The following is a 13,952-nucleotide window of genomic DNA, read 5'->3' on the forward strand; positions in this document are numbered from 1 at the left end:
AAAGGAAGCCTTCTTTTCTTGCTTACACCACTCTAGGATGATTAACTACTTGAGTGATTTTGAGAAGCCATTGTACAAGGTTTCTTAGGGAGATCTTAATGTTTGTACAAGTTTTCTTAGGGAGATCTTAATGTTTTATAATGTATTTTATGATAACTAGAATGAGCATTAAAAGCTCTTTTTATTTTATGATAATTTAGTTTTTTTCCTTATCAATAGAAAAAGTGTTTAAACACTTTGTATGATCACCTAGTGGACCGAATCATTGTACACTCGAACGAGGATTGATATGTTCTTAAGATTATATAAAATATGTTAATCATTTTTTAAAAAGAAGCTACAACGTATTTATCATATTTTTTTAACCTGTAATCCCTTTTAGTTACTAATCAAATTTTAACGACAAAAACTTAAAGAGCATGAGTTGTGAGATGACATTTTTATATAATTAGCTAACGTAAACACAATATTTTAAAATATTTACGGAATTATCTTTGGGTTTTTTTTTGAATCGTCGCTCTAAATCCTACTATAAATTTTGGCAACATGAAATCTAAATAAAACAAAGTGTGTGACGTCTCAAAAATTAAGACAAAAATTTCCAATTTTTAACATAATAAAAACCATCTTACAAAACATGTTCACAAAACCATAATAGAATCAAGTTTGATCAAAACATCTGATTACATCAAAGTAAGTAAAATACGGAACACTGTGATGTGTGTGATGCGATTATCCCGAACTCTTCCCCTTAGATCCGAAAATACCTGAAACATAAAATGAAAATCGTAAGCACGAAATTTAGTGAGTTCCCTAAAATAACACGTACCATACATATCAAGCATATAACAACCACGCCCGGCATCGAGCCTCGCTCAGAACAGATTTGTCAAAAATATGAGATGGATCACGCCTCACCTCATTCATCAGACCCTGCCTGACATTGGGTCCCGCCCGGTATACGTATAAACACATAAACACATGCAAGAATCACAAAGGTAAATAACATAAAATATATTCATCAATCCCTGTCTGACATCGGGCCCCACCCCGTATACATATCAAATATCATACTTGCAAAAGTCACGCGGACAAATAGCATCATAATCATAATAAACCATTGGTCGACATTGATGACCTAGAAAACACGGTAAGGAAACTCACCTCAAACTGTTGAATCTCTCAGATAAAAACTCAGATAGATGATCCAGAAAAATCCTCGTGCTAACATCATCAAATAATATCCAATCAATAATTGGGTTACAACCCATAACTGGGATCCTAGTCCAACTGTCCAATACTCAGAGTAAAAGTCCATTTTACCCTTTCCTCCCTTGGCCCAAAATTTGAGGCCCAAACCAATAGCATTGAAGCCCAATATGTCTAAACTTCCTAATTAGGCCTAACATCCATCATGGGCCTAATCCAAGAAGGCCCAAATTCATAAATGACACTTATAGCTCTAAATGGGCCCAAGAACAATAAGGCCTAATGTCATCAAACAAGTGGCCCATTAAGGTCTAAAAGCCCAAAATAATGTCTTAAGCCACGACCAGTCCATGGTTACGTCGTGAGAGGCGTTCGATCCGATTCCAGGACTCGCTTCTGACTCAAACGACTCAGCGGGGACAGGTGACTCATGCTCACGTCGTGAGAACGCTTTGAAGCCAAAACCAACGTTTTAACATTCTTAATCCATTCAGCCCTCAATTCTAACCATTCCAGAAGTTTAAAGGGACCCTACTGGTATATGAAAATGATTACTTTACGGACATGCATGCACGATCTCCATCCTTGGGGGTCAAAAGTAGAAGAATTGCCTCAAACTCACATGCAAACCTCTAATACTACACCAACTTTCCAGATCTGAATGATATAACACTCAACAAACCATTGGAATCCACAAAGTTGCTAACTCTATGGATCTCCTTCACTCCAACAAGCTACAATTTAAATAAATGGGACCAAAAGTCTAGATCTAACCATGAGATGAGATAAATTTTGAGTCTTGGCACTTTTAAAGGGTCTAACAAGGTGAGATATGATGAAGTTGATGATTCCTTGCTACTCCCTTCTCAATTATGCTTCTTATTCTTCTCTCATTTTCATTCCTTTTCCACAAGCAAAACACCAACTTTCTCAAAGGGGGGAATGGAATCTAGGTTTTCCAGAGGCTTAGAGGGTGAGAGAGATAGAGGATGGGCAACCCTCACCTATCATTCCATTAAATACTCGAAAATTAGGGTTTGGGGTCATTAAGCCGTGCTCACATTGTGAAACTCCAAGATACGGGTCAACGAGTCAACAATCACTCACGACGTGACCCCCAAGATCTCATGTCGTGAGGACCCTCAAAATGCCATAAATGAAGAATTTGAGTACCTTAGGATTCAATATGTTACGAATTTCCAACAATTTATATGTAATCGATAAAAGAATTAATTTTACCCAACAACACAATGATATTCACAATGATATTTTTCGAAAGTATCTCATATTTATTCCACAAAATATTGTCAACAAAGTAATATGGTAGTTGATCATGCTAAGAGAGGATAATGTTGAATCATTTAGCGGTTCCTAGGACCATGAAGCGAACATTGAATGGTATAATACTTTACAAGCGGATGATAGAAAATGACGACAAATTTCCACTCGAGATAAAAAAATTGAGGAATTATATAACACTAACTTTTTAGACCGTATAATCGTTAAAGAATTTAAAAAACCTAGATAGTTTAGCTTGGTGTACGAAAAGGTAACCATGATTCTCATTATAACTACCATGCCCATGATTTACTAACTATTTTACCTTTTTATAGCATATTTTGAATACGTCTTTTCTCTTAGTGGTATGATAATGTAACATCTCGGAATAGCAAGAGTAGAGTTGAAGGGCTAAAAGTGTAAATTTGAAGGGCAACTCGGCGAGTCCATGGATGGACTCGGCGAGTAGGGTCGCGACTTTGGTCGCGAGTCAAGTGGCCTACTCGGCGAGTCCAAAGATGGACTTGACGAGTAGGTGCTGAGTGGAAAAAACCCTAAATTCGGGGAATGAGCCCTATTTAAAGAACATTATATCCTCTCCCAGCCTCTTTGATCCCCCTTGAAGTCCAAAAACCCTAGAAAGCGTGATTGTGGAAGATTGGAGTGCATTTGGAGCTTAGGGAGGTATTTGTTGAAGAAATCTTGAAAGAGAAGAGGCTTGGATCAAAGGGCTTTGTTTAGATTCAGATCTCTTGTTGTTGAAGGCTTCATTTTGAGGTAATATCTCGTTCTTGGGCTATGTTCTTCTAGATTCTTCATTTTGGGGTTGTGTGGGAAGCTTAGATTTGTGGCATCTAGAGTTTGAAGGATAGATCTGAGGTTGCTACCTCACATCTGGAGTGGAGAAGGTCTTAAGAGCATTAAAGTCCCTGTTCTTGTGTTGTTGGTGGAGCTATCTTGTCCCAAACCCCAAACCCTAGAGTAAAAATGCCTAGATCTTCTTGGATTCACGTAAAGTTTGCCACTTTACGTGATGGATGGGTTGTAGGAGGCTAGATCTATGTTTTTGATCAATTGCATGGCCTGGAATGCTTCTGTATGGATTCAGACCGGTGGTACTCGGCGAGTCACATGGGTGGACACAACGAGTTGCTTGAAGATGAGCTGGAACTCGACGAGTTGGTTGAATAACTCGGCGAGTAGGTTGAAGATAGCCTTAGACTCGGCGAGTCTGTTCTTGGACTCGGCGAGTCTTGTCGAAGAGTCCCAATATTTTCTGGTCGAGTCGAAGAATCGGTGAGTCAAGGGATGACTCGGTGAGTTGGGTGCGAGTGGACTCAGAGTTGTTGGACTCGGCGAGTCTTGGGGTGACTCGACGAGTTAGGTCGCGGATTGAAGGAAGTTCTGAGCTTGGGGACTCGGCGAGTCATCGGGTTGACTCGGCGAGTAGAGTCAGTCAGGGGTTGACTTTGACTTTATCCGAGGGTTGACCAGTTGTCTTCCAGGGGTATTTTGGTAATTAAGGGTATTTTATTCAGTTGAGTGTTTTGGTGTTCAGTGGAGGAGTTCGTGTCGGAGTTTGGAGCAGCGGTATCTTATCCTTTCAGCCGGCAGTTTCGAGGTGAGTTATCCTCACTATATCAACAGGGTCTAAGGCACCAAGGCCGGCCCTTTATCAGATTGAGATCCGGGTATCTGTTGTTATGTTATTGCTTTGATATGTTTGCATCCTGGTAGTTAGGATGGTATTCGTTAGAGACCTGGTTAAGGTCGGTATCCTGGTAGATAGGATGATGCTATGCTAGTGACCGGTTAGGTCAGTATCCTGTTAGAGTATGTTGTGTTATGTGATCTACTAGATCGGTTTGCCTGAATATGAATTGTTATGTGATTGTATGTTTATGTGCACATGGTTGTTTGGACTGGAGTTAGGTTAAGGCGAGTCCTACTTCGTGCTGTAGGCCAAGATACCCAGGGCGGACCGGTTATTTCGAAGGCCCAGCGAGCGGTCCGGATAGGCTGTAGGCCCCACGAGGGCGGACCAGATGTGCCGAGGCTCGGAGAGTGGAGCAGGATGACTGAAGGCCCGATGCGGGCGGACCAGTCATACTGTAGACTCAAAGAGTGGACTAGGTGAGTTGAAGGCCCGGTGCGGGCGGACCAACCACACTGCAGACTCAAGGGATATGATTGGACTCGGAGAGTGGACCAGGTGAGTTGAAGGCCCAGTGCGGGCGGACCAACCACACTGCAGACTCATGGGACATGAATGGACTCGGAGGGTGGACCAGGTGGACTGAAGGCCCGACAAGGCGGACCAGTACCACAGTAGACCCGATATGCATGATTGTTCTGTGATTCGTTATGAGTTAGCATGATATGTGTATGGTATATGTGGTTAGTATTGTAGGGGTATCTCACTAAGCTTTCGGGCTTACAGTTGTGGTTTAATGTTTTTCAGGTTCTTCAGGAGACCGTGGCAAGGCAAAGGCGTGATCGTACCGCTCCTCATGATTTTGTAGTAATGTGATTCTGGGAATACTCTAAATGATTTGTATTGAAAACCTTTTTGTAATAATTTAATGAAATCGGGTTGTTTTTGAAAAATTTAAATTGGTTGGATTTTTCGGTCGTTACAAGTTGGTATCAGAGCCTTGGTTTGAGTGAATTGGAGGAACACTTGTGTGACTCCAGTCTCAAATCGAGGAGGGTTTTCAAAAGAGAATTTAAAATGGTTTTCAAAATAAGTAAAGGAGGACGCGGAGGTACGATCAGCCGGAGCCAGTAAGTAACCCCAAAATACGATACATGATATTTGTTTTATTGAGCTTTGATAGAACAGCATGCTAGAGTTAGGCTAGGGATCTTCAGGATTTCATGATGTGTTGCCTGATTTATGATGCCTTCTAGCCTAGGGTTTCCTTGTGAGAGATTTCTAGTGTTCCTCTAGTTGTGAGGATAGAGCGTTGTTATGTATGTTTTCGCTAGGGTGTTGTGGAAGTACTTCATACAAATATGGGTAGGTGTGGAAGGTAGTATGGGCCCGTACTATTGAAAGCACAGGACCCATACGCGTATCAAGGAAACCATGACCTCTAGGGTTGGGTTGAGAGTTGGTTCCCGGGATAGTGGGAAGTGTCTGAGGTTTGGTGGTTTATTTCAGTATGGAGATTTCAGGGCATGCTAGGAGTGGATCCGGGTCAGGATCAGGAGCAGGAGAGGGAGTTCCGGGCGGGTCCGTACTGCCCGAGGTTGTCGGTCAGATGAGTACGCGCGAGTTGGATGCGAGGATTCGTGAGATCCTGCACGATGAGGTTGTTGCATTGTTCCGGGCCGAGCTGCCGGAACTGTTTGGGTCGATCAAGACTGCCATGGTGGAGTATTTTGATGAGCGCTATACGGCTCTCACGGAGACAGCTGTCGCGGCAACTATAGCGGCTGTAGCAGCGGCAGGGGGAGGAGCTAGTAGAGGTTTTCAGTATCGGGACTTCGATAATACGAAGCCTCCTACCTTTGATGGAGTTCAGGATCGGATCGTTACTATGAGATGGTTATCAGACGTGGAGGGGTGTTTCTTCACGTGTTCATGCCCTGCTGATCAGAGGGTGAGGTGCACTCTGAACCTATTAAGGCTCGGGGCAAAGGATTGGTGGAGGTTGACCACGGGGTCATACTTGGATGCGCAGAGGGCTGCGATTTCATGGGATCAATTCAGAGAGATGTTCAGCACTCGTTATGTTCCGCAGGTCAAGAGGGATAGGTTGGCTCAGGAGTTCCTTGAGCTGAAGCAGGATTCGGAGTCGGTGACGGAAATCACCAGGATGTTTACTGCGAGGGCGATGTTTTGCCCTGAGTTCGCTTCAGAGCAGGCTTAGATGTCCCGATATTTGAGTATGCTAAAGAGAGACATCAGACAGTTTGTGTCCGCGCAGAGGTGTGAGACCTTGTTGGAGTTGCAGGAGGCCGCCAGGCAGCGTGAGTTAGAGATTGAGTTGCAGTTGCGTGAGCTGAGGCAAGCTCCGGTTCAGTTGCAGCCGGCGACGAAACGGTCTAAGACCGTTGATTCCTAGATGGGAGATCATGGCAGCCATGTTTATGGAAAGTGTGGGAGGGGTCACGCCGGAGTTTGTCGGTCCGGTGGTACATGCCGCAAGTGCGGAAATGAGGGGCATTATGCGAGGGATTGTCGGCAGTTGGTGCCGGTTCGGGATTTGAGGATATGTTATCATTGTCATCAGGTTGGACACTTGAGGGTCAACTGTCCACAGCTTGCTGCAGGACCGGTGCAGGCTCCAGCACCGGCCACGTTGAGGATCACAGGTGGAGGTCAGGGTGGAGTGGAGCCCCCAAGGGCTTAGGGTCGCGCTTTTCAGTTTTCAGCGGAGGAGGTCAGAGCAGTGTCGGATGCAGCTGCGGGTATGTTCCTTTCTTGATATCTTATTATTTTATGATTATTATGGAGTATCGTTATTTGCTAGTCTCGTTGGGTGGTTTTTGTTTTGGTATCCGTTGTTCCTTGAGGGTTTGGCATGGTTATGGGTTAATATTTTGGGTTTTCGCTGGTTATCTTTTGTGAGGATTATTGGTGGATGCGGCGTTGGTTTGAATGTCGGGTAGCATCTGCAGTCTGAGGAGTGGATAATTGAAGATTGAGTTCCTTTTGAGCGAGATGATCGGTGTGGGAATGTGTTTTTGCAGAGGTTGCTAGTGCTAGTGGGAATCAGTCTACGTGTAAGTGTTGGGTTTTGTGCAAGGTTATTTTGGGAGGTCGGTGATAGCGACCGGTGGTTGGTAGTCAGTGCCCTAAGTGGGGGAGAATTGGAGGATTCTCCGGAAGATCGATGAGTATGAAAGGTTGTTTACCTGCATGGGGTTTAGTAGTGTCTCGGTCAGCCGAGGGAATTGGTTGGTATGAGTAAATAGCAGGCATGCAGGGCGGGATACAGACTAAGAGCTTGTTTGTGCAGGGCTTGAGAGCAGGCCGGGATCGAGTATGTATGATGGAGATAGAGTTCAGAACCCCTAGGGGGCTAGAACAGTATGCATGGGAGGATTTTCCGGAGAGGTAACTCGGAATGTTGATTGCTAGTTGAGCGGTCCAGATAGACGGAAGGTCAATGGGCGTACCAATCAGGCCGAAGGCTCGGTGAACGGTCCAGCTAGACTGAAGGCCCTGGAGGGCGGTCCAGGTCTGCTGAAGGTTATGAGAGTGGTCCAGTTTGGCTGAAGGCCTGGTAAGGCGGTCCAGTCATGCTGAAGACTCTGTAGGTGTTGTTAGATCGGTGCAAGGTAATGGATTGAGTATGTTGCGATGTGTTAGCATCAGAAGGTCTGGCCCCGGGTATTGATCTTTATTAGTGGAGATGGTGCATGGACTCGAGAGTCCTTGCAAGCAGATTCAGGGCATGTGTGTTGCATGGATAGCGGTTATGCTATAAAGGGGTGGTGCAGCGTTGGGTGAGCACTGTGACACTTGTCATGGTGACAAGGCAACCAAGTGGATTTCCTTGGTAAGGAAAGAGGAAGAGAGGAGTGTAGTTCCGAGAGAAAGAGTAAATTCGTGGAAGTGAAAGCGGCAGTGTAGAGTTATGATCGGAGTGGTCCGACGGTGGTCATTGAGCAGCGTGATTGCGATGGTGGTATGGAATGAAATCATGATGGGGTGTCTGCTGAGGATGCGGAAGGGATTCCGCGGGTATAGAGCCAAGAGTCTCAGGATGGATGTAGGGATGGAGTCTGGGACTCCCAGCTTGATTCTGATCAGGGAGTCGTGTATGTAGGGGTGGTTCCCCCTGGGGATATTGGAGATGTCGTCAGTGTGACGGGTCTTCCTAACTTGAGAGTGCGAGGGCTGGTGCAGCATGTGTGTGTGATTGCAAGAAGAGGACTCGTGGGAGTTGCTCTGAGATTGAAGAATGGGTCTTTCGGTCAGCATGGATTGGATAGAGTGGGATTCGGATCAGGGATCCGGTGGTTCATGGTTTTCTAGCTCATATGGGTCGAGTGATTGTTGAGATTTGGAGCAGTGTTGCATCATGAGTGGTACTCAGTTGTTGTGTGTGGTTATTAGAGGGTAAAGCCGGTGGCCAGTCTGTGGTGGTGGTCAGGACACCGCGAGCAAAGAGAAAGTGAGTTCGAGTTTCGATGGGTATGCCTTGAGGGACCTGGTCCGGTTAAGGCCAGGTGGCGTGTTGTGGGAGTATTTTTGGAGTTGAGTTGCCGTAGGCTTCGAGGACGAAGCCTAATTTAAGTGGGGGAGAATTGTAGCATCCCAGAATAGCAAGAGTAGAGTTGAAGGGCTAAAAGTGTAAATTTGAAGGGCAACTCGGCGAGTAGGGTCGCGACTTTGGTCGCGAGTCAAGTGGCCTACTCGGCGAGTCCAAAGATGGACTCGGCGAGTAGGTGCTGAGTGGAGAAAACCCTAAATCCGGGGAATGAGCCCTATTTAAAGAACATTATATCCTCTCCCCAGCCTCTTTGATCCCCCTTGAAGTTCGGAAACCCTAGAAAGCATGATTGTGGAAGACTGGAGTGCATTTGGAGCTTGGGGAGGTATTTGTTGAAGAAATCTTGAAGGAGAAGAGGCTTGGATCAAAGGGCTTTGTTTAGATTCGGATCTCTTGCTGTTGAAGGCTTCATTTTGAGGTAATATCTCGTTCTTGGGCTGTGTTCTTCTAGATTCTTCATTTTGGGGTTGTGTGGGAAGCTTAGATTTGTGGCATCTAGAGTTTGAAGGATAGATCTAAGGTTGCTACCTCACATCTGGAGTGGAGAAGGTCTTAAGAGCATTAAAGTTCCTGATCTTGTGTTGTTGATGGATCTATCTTGTCCCAAACCCCAAACCCTAGAGTAAAATGCCTAGATCTTCTTGGATTCACGTAAAGTTTGCCACTTTACGTGATGGATGGGTTGTAGGAGGCTAGATCTATGTTTTTGATCAATTGCATGGCCTGGAATACTTCTGTATGGATTCAGACCGGTGGTACTTGGCGAGTCACATGGGTGGACTCAACGAGTTGCTTGAAGATGAGCTGGAACTCGACGAGTTGGTTGAATAACTCGGCGAGTAGGTTGAAGATAACCTTAGACTCGGCGAGTCTGTTCTTGGACTCGGCGAGTCTTGTCGAAGAGTCCCAATATTTTCTGGTCGAGTCAAAGAATCGGTGAGTCAAGGGATGACTCGGTGAGTTGGGTGCGAGTGGACTCAGAGTTGTTGGACTCGGCGAGTCTTGGGGTGACTCGACGAGTTAGGTCGCGGATTGAGGGAAGTTCTAAGCTTGGGGACTCGGCGAGTCATCGGGTTGACTCGGCGAGTAGAGTCAGTCAGGGGTTGACTTTGACCTTATCCGAGGGTTGACCAGTTGTCTTCCAGGGGTATTTTGGTAATTAAGGGTATTTATTCAGTTGAGTGTTTTGGTGTTCAGTGGAGGAGTTCGTGTCGGAGTTTGGAGCAGCGGGATCTTATCCTTTCAGCCGGCAGTACCACAGTAGACCCGATATGCATGAATGTTCTGTGATTCGTTATGAGTTAGCAGTACCACAGTAGACCCGATATGCATGACTGTTCTGTGATTCGTTATGAGTTAGCATGATATGTGTATGGTATATGTGGTTGGTATTTTGGGGGTATCTCACTAAGCTTTCGGGCTTATAGTTGTGGTTTAATGTTTTTCAGGTTCTTCAGGAGACCGTGGCAAGGCAAAGGCGTGATCGTACCGCTCCTCATGATTTTGTAGTAATGTGATTATGGGAATACTCTAAATGATTTGTATTGAAAACCATTTTGTAATAATTTAATGAAATCGGGTTGTTTTTGAAAAATTTAAATTGGTTGGATTTTTCGGTCGTTACAAGATAATTACAAAGAAAATGTCAAAAATCCCCTTCAAATAATGGAAGTATGTGTTTGTTTGAAGGATGACTTCGATGGCGTATAAAGGATATGAAATCATGTTTCGATTGAAGGACCACTTCTACCACCGATTAAGGAACGTGACACCCATAAAGAATAAGTTGCCGAAGGGATCTCGTCCCAACAACTGAAATAGATGATGGTGAATTGAAGAAGGACTTCAACATAAGGCCGAACATTAGATTTCAGAGGCCCTATGCGATTTAACAAAAAATAGAGTAATAGACCCTAAAAATTGAAAATCTAAAGATTTAAACAAAACAATTGTTACTTAAATATACTCAATTTTTTATGCAGCATTGTACATTTACTTTTACGACATTGTATTTTTATTTTTTATATTAAGCCAGTGTACTTTGAAAAATACACTCAATTATAACATTATACTCTCTAATTATCAATTACAATGATGTTATAGGAAGAAATGAAAGTAAATATAATAAACAGTTCAACAAAGTACGTTGGTGTTCATTGCTAAGCCTAAGAAAAAATATCAAGAAATCTAGGAATCTTGATTATTCACATAAACAACAATAACTTATCATAATTTTAATTAGTTGCTCAAAAATCAAGAACACCGTTAATATGATTTTTCATAAAAGTATCAATAAAAGTAATATTTTTTACTTGTACAAACAAGAATCAAAACCCCACAAATCTCATGATTCTCATTGTCATTCATCTATCTCTGAATCCAAACTTAAAAATACAATCATTTTTGATGTTTTTGCCCTTGTTGCTTCAATGCTACTAAACTCGAGTACATATAAATCAGCAAGAGTAGTTTACTTCTTATAAATTAAAAGAAACTTAGCATAAATACAAAAATAAACAAACCAAAAAAGAAAAACAAAAATTGATTTGACTGTACCTTTCATAAAACAGAAACTAATTTCCTTGTAATCTTGTTTCATATGAATTTTAAAACTAACTTATATGTCCATTCAAAAAGCAAAAAAACAAAAACAAAAAACAAAAAATGAACAAGAAGAAAAACAAAAAAACAAAAACTCCTTGTAAGATTGCAAGATTATAAGATTGAAAGAAGAACTATTGAAAGATTTTAAAAACTGAAAGCTGATTTTCAAAAAGATTATAGGATTGTTGCTTCTGATTTTCAAGAAGAAAGAAGGAAGAAGTATGTAGTTTTCAAGAAGAAAGAAAGAAAAAGTATGTACTAGGCATCATCAATTTATAATCAGTATGCCTGAAATGAAGAAGTATGAACTCAGGTTTTGATATCCTTCTTATTTTTGAGGATTGTTTTTTGATTTCCTTCTTCAGAAATTCTGATTTTAAGCAAATACGAATCATAAATTCTAATTTAGTATCATGTTGATTTTCGAGATTGAAGTAACCAAAACACCGTTTTCCTTTCCCCCAAAACCTTTTGATTCCCGCTCATCTTTCTAACACCTGCATCGTTTCCTTTCCGGTTGCCTCACCTGATACATTCATTACATTGATTATCGACAATCCTTAACCTAACCCAAACAATGAACATAGTCTAATATTTGAAAAAAAAAAAATTGGACCCTAAAATTTAAGTGGGCCTGTTCAAGGACACACCTTGAACACCCATTGGGCCGCTTTGCTTCAACATCATCCAAGAATTTCAATTTAAAGACAATAATGACTTGGCCAAGATTAAGTTGCAGAAGGGATTTGGTCCTAACAACCTTTGTTTTTTAATTTATATTTAAAATCAAATACAACGTAAAGATATATTTGACAGGTTAAACCTCTGACTATTATCAGACTTGATATTCATGTAACCTATGTGAATCAAATCCGGTTTTATCCTATTTGGATATCAAAAACTACTAAACCAAATTAATGCGGCTCATGTAAATCTTTGGACAATTCCAAGATGAAAGCCCATAGAGCATGAAGAAATAGAACAACATATAAGCCCAAATACATTCCCCCAATTATATAAACGTTTTCACCCAATTTCCCTAACCCTAAATTCTCCGGTCTCTCTTGATCCATTGCGCCAGGGCTAGCCGAAGCCGAGGGCAGACGACAGACGAACTCAACATCCGAAAATGGGTAAGCTTACTTACAAATTTCTTGATATTTAGTAAGCGTAATGTGTTTCTGATGCTTAATAACAGAAATATGATCACGAGTCGAGTAATCAACGTGTTATTTGCTTCGATTCTTGTTCACAGGAAAGGTTCACGGATCGTTGGCTCGTGCCGGAAAAGTTAGAGGCCAAACGCCGAAGGTGGCCAAGCAAGACAAGAAGAAGCAGCCCCGTGGCCGTGCTCATAAGCGCATCCAATACAACCGCCGTTTTGTCACCGCCGGTAACTTTTCTTTTAGCATCCTTTAAATCCCATCGTTCCCATTGGCACAATATAACCACTTTTTGATGGTTAATCTAAGAAATACTAGGGAGAATCTGGGTTTTGAAAGTGATTATTGTTGTATAAAGTTAAAATTTAAAATTTCAATCAGATAACCAAGGTGATTAAAACCCTAATTCAATGCTATTTGGGTAGTTAGCAACTGCTGATGTGAAAGATTGAAACTTGATTTTGAAACTTATTGCACATTTCTTGCTTTTATTGTGTTCAAAACAAGATGATTTCTTTTTGCAACTGTTAACAACTTCTAGGAAGTTAATGATATTTTTAGTTTGTATCTTGTTAATATCTAAGCAGTTCTACAATTTTTAATTTGTATATATGCTAATCCAATATAAAAATGTTCCATATTTAATCTTTTTTCTATGTTTTGTGATGAAAATTGTGAGAAATATTATTGGGTTTTCGTATGCCTAACATTTTTTTTTTCTTTCAGTTGTTGGTTTTGGAAAGAAGAGGGGCCCAAACTCATCTGAGAAGTAAGCATGTTGATGAATAGCATAGTCTTGTAGCTTATTAGTTGTTTTTGTGTTTACAAAACAAGTATGGTGTCATTATACTTTTGAGTTTTGACATTTTTTTTTTCAATTTAAGAAGTGTTTATGGCGATTTTATTACAATCTACATGTTTGATGCAACCGAAATGTTGTGTTCAGAACTTGTTGCTTGGTGCTTGATTTTGCTATAGCACATTTGATGATTTGGTTTTATTGAATCCTATTACCGTGTTATGCAAAAGATCAACATGAGTTATTGAATCTTTTGACATCATTTTTATGTTGTGTCAACAAAAGAGTTTGTGAGCGATCAAGTTCTTGAAGGTGGGTGGTTTGTGTTCAAATCTCTATGGAGTGTTTTTAAAATGTTAAATTTCTATGTAGTGTTATTTAGGGGGTGTCTGGATTAGCTTATTGCTTATTAGTTAATTTGTGGTGGGAATAAGCAATAAAAATTAAGCACGGAGAGAGATGCTTATTAAAATTAGCTTATTTAGCTTAATAAGTTGGATTTTATCCAAACACTTAAAGTTAGCTAATTGTGGAAATAAGCAGTAAATACTTTTTTTTTTTTTTTTTTTATCCAAACACCTTCTTAAATGTTTATAAAGGGGTTTGTGTTGATGACATCATAATGTTGTAGGCATCGATTGTATCCAATAACTAACATGTTTTTTGTGCCAA

General features: G+C 41.5%; 1 protein-coding gene across 1 annotated transcript; it reads left to right on the plus strand.

Annotated features, from left to right (window-relative positions):
* Window positions 1–12,318: 12,318 nt before the first annotated feature.
* On the plus strand, window positions 12,319–13,391 carry LOC145003884 (small ribosomal subunit protein eS30z/eS30y/eS30x). Its single transcript, XM_078962790.1, has 3 exons — window positions 12,319–12,451; window positions 12,574–12,711; window positions 13,208–13,391. Exons 1-3 carry the CDS (start codon window positions 12,448–12,450, stop codon window positions 13,252–13,254), a joined length of 189 nt encoding a protein of 62 aa, XP_078818916.1. The 5' UTR covers window positions 12,319–12,447; the 3' UTR covers window positions 13,255–13,391.
* Window positions 13,392–13,952: the final 561 nt, after the last annotated feature.

This window comes from Lactuca saligna, chromosome 7 (assembly GCF_052625555.1).
Source record: "Lactuca saligna cultivar CGN05327 chromosome 7, ASM5262555v1, whole genome shotgun sequence".
NCBI classification, from domain to species: domain Eukaryota; kingdom Viridiplantae; phylum Streptophyta; class Magnoliopsida; order Asterales; family Asteraceae; genus Lactuca; species Lactuca saligna.